Raw genomic sequence first — 8,022 nt, 5'->3', positions numbered from 1 at the left:
GACGACAAAATATTAAGTCGTCCTAGACCCTAAAATGAACCCCTAAACTAAAATGACTAGATTAACTAACTAACCACGTTATAAAATCAAATTATACTTAAATAGTGTTTACTATACACAGAAATGAACACGCATAAGTAATTTTAAAAATTTTCAAAAACGGTTTTAATGCTTTCCAAAATCTAACCCTAAGAACACATACAATACTACAACATATGTTGATGAAACATAAACTTAAGAATATCATGACTCACTACTTTCACTCATCTATGCTGAAAACAATTGAAATTTGTTATATCTTAATTTATACCTCCTAAGACATATGTTAATTACATAATTCCCATTTTTCACTTATCAAAATATTTTTTACAAAATTTTTAAATTATGTTTAAGACTAACTGTCCAGACGACTTTAAGTTAAGTCGTCTGGACGACTTATTTTCAAGTCGTCTAAACAGACGACTTGCGAGGGGTAGAAACGTAAAAAGAATTCCGTTTTTTTGTTTGGTCACAAGGGGATAGTTGTAATTTCAATAGCCTTTTAGGTTACTTTTGCCTTTGACCCAAGTTGGGGTATTGTTTTGGGTTTTACTCCAAGTTTTGAGTCACACTTGGCAATTCTCCCTATAAATTATTTAAAACCAAAATCATGATTTCAGAATTCAAATGCCATTGTAAAAAAATTATATGATCTTGAAATCATTTTATATCATGCAAACTGCAAATCATAATTATCATCATATTAATCAATCTTATTATTTCAAAATTATTTAACACTACAAGAACAAAAAAGAACTTAGATTTTTCTCAGTACAATAAATTAAAAACCTAAATCAATTCCACTAACCAAATCAGTGGTGTGATGTTAAAAAAAATTAGCTGTGTCAAATATACATAAAAATACGATTTATAACTATTCTATTTTAATTTCGTAGATTTTAGATCACCAGTTGGTTAACTAGATAGGTTTAGGTCTTTGACAAAAAATGATTTTCAGACAAAACATTATCGAAGTATAAACATAATCTAGTAATAATAATGCTGGGCCCTAAAATTAAAGGTTATATTTTTACGCGCTACAAAAAATATCAATAGTGGCAAAAACGTAAACTAGAATAGTCAAAGGGGTAATTTGGTAAGGAAAGAGATGAGGATAAAAATGAGATAAGAGAGATTATTATTCTCCCCCTGGTGGAAAGTGGGCAGCAAGTGGTAGCAACAAAGCACTTCCCTTTTGATTCCTTTTCGCCCTTTGATCCTTCATATCAACTAATCTTCTGCTCAAGAAACCTTAAGAACCTCTCTCTCTCTACGTATACTCATCAAGGTTCGTTTTCTTGAGATTCTTGATTTCAAAGTTTCAGTCTTTATCCTCTTCTTCAATCAAAATCAACTTTTTACGTCGGTTGAGTTTCTGTTCCTTCAAGTTTCAACCTATTTGCAGAATAACTAACCTTTTGTTTGATTAGGCATGAGTTGAAATTGAGTTAATCAAGCTTTAGGGTTATGTATAATAGTATAATTAAGGTTTAAATCTCTGAACTTTGTCTCTCTATTGATGGCTAAAGACTTGTTTGGATCTTATTTATGAGTTTTGCCTATTGGGTCAGCCTTCAAACTGAATCTATCTATATAAAGATACAACCTTTAAGGGTTATGTAACAGTCTTCTTTTGCTCACCAATTACGGTTTAAATCTCTTAACTTTGTCTCTCTATTGATAGCTAAAGACTTGTTTGGATCTTGTTTATGAGCTTTACCTAATGGGTCAGCCTTCAACTGAATCTATCTAGATAAAGGTACAACCTTTAAGGTTGTCTCTATAACTAGAACTCACAAGATCTAAAGAAACTGTCTTTTTGCTGGCAGATGGAGGCTACACAGAAACATATCATTCAAGATGGATCTTCAATGTTTTATCATCAACCATCAGTCAAGCAAATGGACATCTCTGTTCAGACATTTGATTCTTACTGCACACTTGAATCCTCTTCAGGCACCAAGTCTCATCCTTGTCCTAACAACAACATCACTTCTTCCACCACAAGCTTTTCCTCTAACGGAAGTCCCGTTTCTCACTCCAACAACAACAACAACACATCTCACCTTTCCCCTGACAACAACAACTCTCCTCTAAGCGGATCTTCCGCTACAAACAACAACGAGACAGAGCTCAGTCTCATGCTCAAAGACCTGGAGACTGCGATGATGGAGCCTGATCTAGACAACAGCTTCAACGGTTACGAGTTCGGACAACAACAACAACAACACAGAGCTGCTTCTTCAGCTATGTACAGATCCATGGAGATGATCTCCAGAGGAGACTTAAAAGGAACGCTCTACGAATGCGCCAAAGCAGTTGAGAACTGCGACGTGGCGATGACTGATTGGTTGATCTCTCAGCTACAGCAGATGGTGTCTGTCTCTGGAGAGCCTGTCCAGCGCTTAGGAGCTTATATGCTCGAAGGTCTCGTTGCTCGGTTAGCTTCTTCTGGTAGCTCAATCTACAAAGCTTTGAGATGCAAAGACCCCACAGGTCCTGAGCTTCTTACTTACATGCACATCTTGTACGAGGCTTGTCCTTACTTCAAGTTCGGTTACGAATCTGCTAACGGAGCTATCGCTGAAGCTGTGAAGAACGAGAGCTTTGTGCATATTATAGATTTTCAAATCTCACAGGGAGGTCAGTGGGTGAGTTTGATCCGTGCTCTTGGCGCTCGTCCTGGTGGACCTCCGAGGGTGAGGATCACGGGGATTGATGATCCTAGATCCTCGTTTGCTAGACAAGGAGGGCTTGAGTTAGTTGGGCAGAGGCTAGGGAAGCTCGCTGAGATGTGCGGTGTGCCCTTTGAGTTTCACGGAGCTGCCTTGTGCTGCACGGAAGTTGAGATAGAGAAGCTTGGAGTTAGAAACGGTGAAGCCTTAGCGGTTAACTTCCCTCTTGTGCTTCACCACATGCCTGATGAGAGTGTGACCGTGGAGAATCACAGAGACAGGCTGCTGAGGCTTGTCAAGCGTTTGTCACCGAACGTTGTGACTTTGGTCGAGCAAGAAGCGAACACCAACACGGCGCCGTTTCTTCCCAGGTTTGTGGAGACGATGAACCATTACTTGGCGGTTTTTGAGTCCATAGATGTGAAGCTCGCTAGGGATCACAAGGAGAGGATCAACGTGGAGCAGCATTGTTTGGCTAGGGAGGTTGTGAATCTGATAGCTTGTGAAGGGGTTGAAAGAGAAGAGAGGCATGAGCCGTTAGGGAAGTGGAGGTCTAGGTTTCACATGGCGGGTTTCAAGCCTTATCCGTTGAGCTCTTATGTGAATGCAACGATCAAAGGGTTGCTGGAGAGCTATTCGGAGAAGTACACACTTGAGGAGAGGGATGGAGCTTTGTATTTAGGGTGGAAGAATCAGCCTCTTATCACTTCTTGTGCTTGGAGGTAACTTTGCTTGATCTACAAGAGGAGTTTAGATAATGTTTACAGTTCGCTGATTCTGTTTTGTAAAAGTAAAAGAAACTTATGAACCCATAAAACATTTGTCAAATGTTGTAATATTAGTAGTAGTAGTAAGGTTGGTGTTTAAATATTATGTTTTTATTTTCACAAGAAACTATGATTTGACAAAACTTTATAGCACTCTGTTGTTATGTTTTAATGTGATGAATGATGAGATTTTCTTGTTTAAAATTAGATGTGAACTCTTTTCCTTGTTTTTATCAAGTACCGACACTAGGAAACTATAAATTTTCTGCGTTTTTCTTTCTAAACAAATCAAGTGTTTAGTGGACTAGGTTCAAGCGTTTGAGTTGGTTTTATTGTGCTTTTAGTTTAAAATCCAGTAAAAGATATATTAAGCTATGTTTTTGGTATTAATGCAAGTTAATTTCAGGTCAAAGAGAGATTAAGGTCGGAAAACTAAATTTTCCTAATTAACAAAAGAAAAGTTTACAATTCTCCATATTCAAAACTAAACTTTAACTAGTCAGTATTTTTAAAATCGGACCAGACCGATGGTTGCACTGGGGTAACACCGGACCAGCCAATGGTTGAACTGGATTAATAGTAAATCGGAGATTACCGTACAACCAAAAAAGAAAAAAACTAAACCAGATAAAAACGCATCAACCCAGCAAAAACTCAAAAACCGGCAAACCATTGGACCAATTCCGAACTGAGTTTGACTTTTAAATTCGAAATTTCAATTAGACAATTAATTTATTTCATAAATTAGTTTTCTTTTTTATCTAACAATAGGTAATATATCTTAGATAAATAGTTCTTCAAAAGATATTTTGGATTTTTTAAACTTCTACCATTATACTTTTTTAAGATTTTAATCATTATATAAAGTATTTACAAGTTACCGCCATAAGTCAGTCAAACTTAAATCTAAAGTACAGATATTTGATTTTTTTTTTTTCATTTTATTTCATATTCTAATTCATTTCTATTGGAGATAATTTAGTTTACCATTTCATGTGTATTTGGGTTTTAATATTTTATGTATTACACTCCTTCTGTTTTATTTTAATTGTCGTATTAGATTTGAACACACAAATTAATAAAACATTTAATTTTTATATTTCCAAAATAAAAACATCATTACCAATACACCTAACAACATTTTAACCAATAGAAAAATAGATTAGAATAAAAAGACAATAAATTTTACATTGAAATTATAAAACAATACTTATTTTGAAACAAATATTTTATTCTAGAACGACAATTAAACTGAAACAGAGAGAGTATTACACAATAGAAAGTAATTCAAGTGTCTCACTTTCTAAATTTTAAATTATAAGATGTTTTGGATGATATCTTCTATTGGATTTATATACATATGCACTAAATAGTCTATCTATAGATATAAAATTAATTATGACGCTTTCATAATAAAATTACCAAATCCGGTTTAACCCGGTCGGATCATAATGAACCATGATCTAAGGGTTTTTTGATTGGATTGCTTGTCAGGTTTTAAAAATATTGGTACTAGTCGTTTCTTTTCAAAAGTCATGTAATTTCTCGATTTTTGTTTTGGATATTTTCTAGTTGAGTTACTTGATACTTTTCTAGTTAAACAATTAGAAAGTTCTTACAAAGTTAAATAGTAATGGACCCTTTTGATCCACGTTTGAAAATTTATGAATTATTTGAGTTAATGCAAAATCAATACGTGTTATTAAGAATATATGACAGTATAATTAAAACGTTTTACCAAATTAGTTGGTGGCACAATGCGACCGATCTTACAAGTTACAACATCAAAGATGTTTTGGTTACTTTGTGATTAATTGGAGTTGCTTCGTACGTCTTCGATCCCAAAAGAATGGCTATGGCCTCTTTGTTTGCTTTGGAGTTGGCGTAGTAATTATTAATAATTACTTTCTTACCATTACGATTAGCTACAAATGCAGCTTAACTTGTTTGATTGTGCGTTATTAGGGAATATACGAGAATTTCCAATTCTGTTAGGATGTTTCCATATCTGTTTAGAAAATATCCAATGTCGGTGTAGAATAATTACCAATTTTTTGTCGAGTTTCTTGTATAAATACATTGTCTTGTACATTCTTGTTCAATAAGAAAGTCTTTTCAGAATCTAGAGTGCTAGATTTACATGGTATCAGAGCAGAAAGTTTCTAAGATCTAAGTTTTTTTTTTCTGTGTTGCATCAAGGTTTCGAAGTTCGGATATTTGAAGCTTGTTCGTGGTTGTGAATTCGAAGTTCGAGTTCAGAGAAGTCAGAGATGGTTGAAGGGGGTGAAGAATCGGTGATTTCTAAAAGCTCTACTTTGTGTGAGAAAGGTGTTGAGGCCTCTGTTTCTACTCCATATTCTCTCTATGCTTCGGATAATCCAGGGGCAATGATTACGTCGGTGACGTTAACTGGAGAGAACTACAATGAATGGTCAAGTGAGATGACTAATGCTCTTCGAGCAAAACGGAAGTTAGGGTTCATTGAAGGTACCATACCGAAGCCACTAGCTAGTGATTCGAACCTTGAGCTCTGGCTTTCTGTTAACTCTATGATTGTTGGGTGGATTCGTACCTCGATCGAACCACGAGTTCGCTCAACTGTCACGTTTGTTCAAGACTCGTACAAGTTGTGGGAGAATCTCCGGAAGCGTTTCTCAATTGGGAACAAGGTCCGCGTTCATCACTTGAAAGAACAGTTGGTTGTCTGTCGACAGGAGGGTTTGTCTGTTATTGAGTACTATGGTCGATTGTCAAAGCTTTGGGAGGAGCTTGACATGTACAAGCCACTTCCATCGTGTTCGTGCTCTGCAGTTGCAGAATTTGAAAAAGATAGAGAAGAAGAAAAGGTTCATCAGTTCGTAATGGGGCTAGATCAAGCTCGCTATGGAGGCATGTGTCAAGGCATTATCTCATCTGATGCTTCTCTTGACATTGGTGAAGTTTATGCCAAGTTAATTAGAGAAGAACAACGTCTCAATTCGGTGAAAGAAAGAGAGTCACAACAAAACGCAGTGGGTTTTGCGACAAAGAAGGAGCTCGGATCTGATCAACTAACGCCAAGAACAGAGTCTGGGAGGCGAGAACGTGGTGCTCAGTGTTCTAATTGTGGTTGTACTGTGCATGAGAAAGCTACGTGTTGGCAGCTGGTTGGTTATCCGGATTGGTCGACGAAAGTACTCAAGGGTTCTTCACCGTACCAAGTACTATATGGAGAAGAACCGCAATATAATCACCTTAGAGTATTTGGCAGCTTGTGTTACACACATTTGAGGTCTCGAGACAAAGACAAGTTTGGATCACGCAGTCGTAAGTGTATCTTCGTGGGGTATCCTTTTGGTCAGAAGGGATGGAAAGTTTAGGATGTTGATAAGAAAGAATTTTTGATCTCTCGAGATGTAGTATTTTATGAAGACGAGTTTCCCTGGGCTCATCTGTCTGAAGCATCGTCCGTTCAATCAGTACCGCCAATACCTACAGATTACTCTGATTCCGACTGGTTAATTGAATCAACTCTCGTGTTACCAGAAAGGGGGAGCACTACAGAAGTTGATTGTTCAGTACCTACGTGTGTAGATCTTCCAGTCGTAAATGATGTAGCTCCACATGTAATATAACCACTACAGAATTTGGAAACACAAGTTGAGCCAGCGACAGTGTCTCCTACTGAGACTCAACCTGGCTTTGAAACTGTGATCAGTACTCTTCCGGTTTCAGAAAGTGTCCAAGAGCCGTCTCCTGTTGATTCAATCTTGTTAGACGAGGACAACGTGTTCGTGTGCCATCTGTAAAGCTCAAGGATTACATCAACTACAATGCTCTGCTTAGTGAAGACACACACCTTGTTCCTCTCTGTGCTTCGTCTTCGTCCTCAGCAAACGTTCCAGGTACAACTCCGTATCCCTTAGCTGATTATATACCTGATCATGCCTTCTCACCTTCACATCAAGCATTCTTAGAAGCTGTTACCGCGGGTGTTGAACCCAAGAGATATCGAGATGCTGTTAAAGAGAAAGTGTGGCGTGATTCGATGAAACTAGAAATAGATGCTCATGAGGATCAATGTACATGGGATGTTACCACTCTTCCGCCTGGCAAAACAGTCATCGCTTGTCAATGGATATACAAGGACAAATATAATGCAGATGGAACTATTCAACGACACAAGTCCCGTCTAGTTGTGTGTGGGAATAAACAAGTAGAAGGTGAAGATTTTGATGAAATGTTTGCTCCGGTGGTTAAAATGGCTACCGTTAGAGGTCTTCTACGTATTGCTGCAGCTAAGAATTGGGAGGTTCATCAAATGGATGTTCATAATGTGTTTCTACATAGGGATCTTCAAGAAGAAGTTTATATGCGCATGCCGCCTGGTTTCTCCCATCCGGATCCATCTAAAGTGTGTCGTCTACGTAAGGCTATTTACGGCCTTCGCCAAGCGTTGAGATGTTGGTTCACAAAGTTATCATCGGCTCTTGAGAAGTTTGGGTTCGTGCAATCCTATTCCGATTATTCATTGTTTACTTACTCTCAAGGAAAAGTTGAAG

At 37.3% G+C, this 8,022-nt stretch overlaps 1 protein-coding gene across 3 annotated transcripts; it reads left to right on the top strand.

Annotated features, from left to right (window-relative positions):
• Nucleotides 1–1,114: 1,114 nt before the first annotated feature.
• On the top strand, nucleotides 1,115–3,688 carry LOC106405887 (scarecrow-like protein 5). Of its 3 annotated transcripts, none has more exons than XM_022704117.2 (3): nucleotides 1,184–1,327; nucleotides 1,724–1,798; nucleotides 1,869–3,688. In XM_022704117.2, exon 3 carries the CDS (start codon nucleotides 1,869–1,871, stop codon nucleotides 3,438–3,440), a length of 1,572 nt encoding a protein of 523 aa, XP_022559838.2. In that variant the 5' UTR covers nucleotides 1,184–1,327; nucleotides 1,724–1,798; the 3' UTR covers nucleotides 3,441–3,688. The 3 variants fall into 3 exon arrangements, with proteins under 3 accessions (XP_013701895.2, XP_022559838.2, XP_048616354.1); XM_048760397.1 differs by having other exon boundaries at nucleotides 1,185–1,327; nucleotides 1,724–1,766; XM_013846441.3 differs by lacking the exon at nucleotides 1,724–1,798 and having other exon boundaries at nucleotides 1,115–1,327.
• Nucleotides 3,689–8,022: the final 4,334 nt, after the last annotated feature.

Source organism: Brassica napus, chromosome C6 (genome assembly GCF_020379485.1).
Source record: "Brassica napus cultivar Da-Ae chromosome C6, Da-Ae, whole genome shotgun sequence".
Classification (NCBI taxonomy): Eukaryota; Viridiplantae; Streptophyta; class Magnoliopsida; order Brassicales; family Brassicaceae; genus Brassica; species Brassica napus.
This window is presented reverse-complemented; position numbering and strand designations above follow the sequence as displayed.

What these genes read in the sequence shown, in the direction of transcription:
- LOC106405887 (XM_013846441.3), top strand. Translation starts at nt 1,869, where the DNA reads ATGGAGGCTACACAGAAACATATCATTCAAGATGGATCTTCAATGTTT.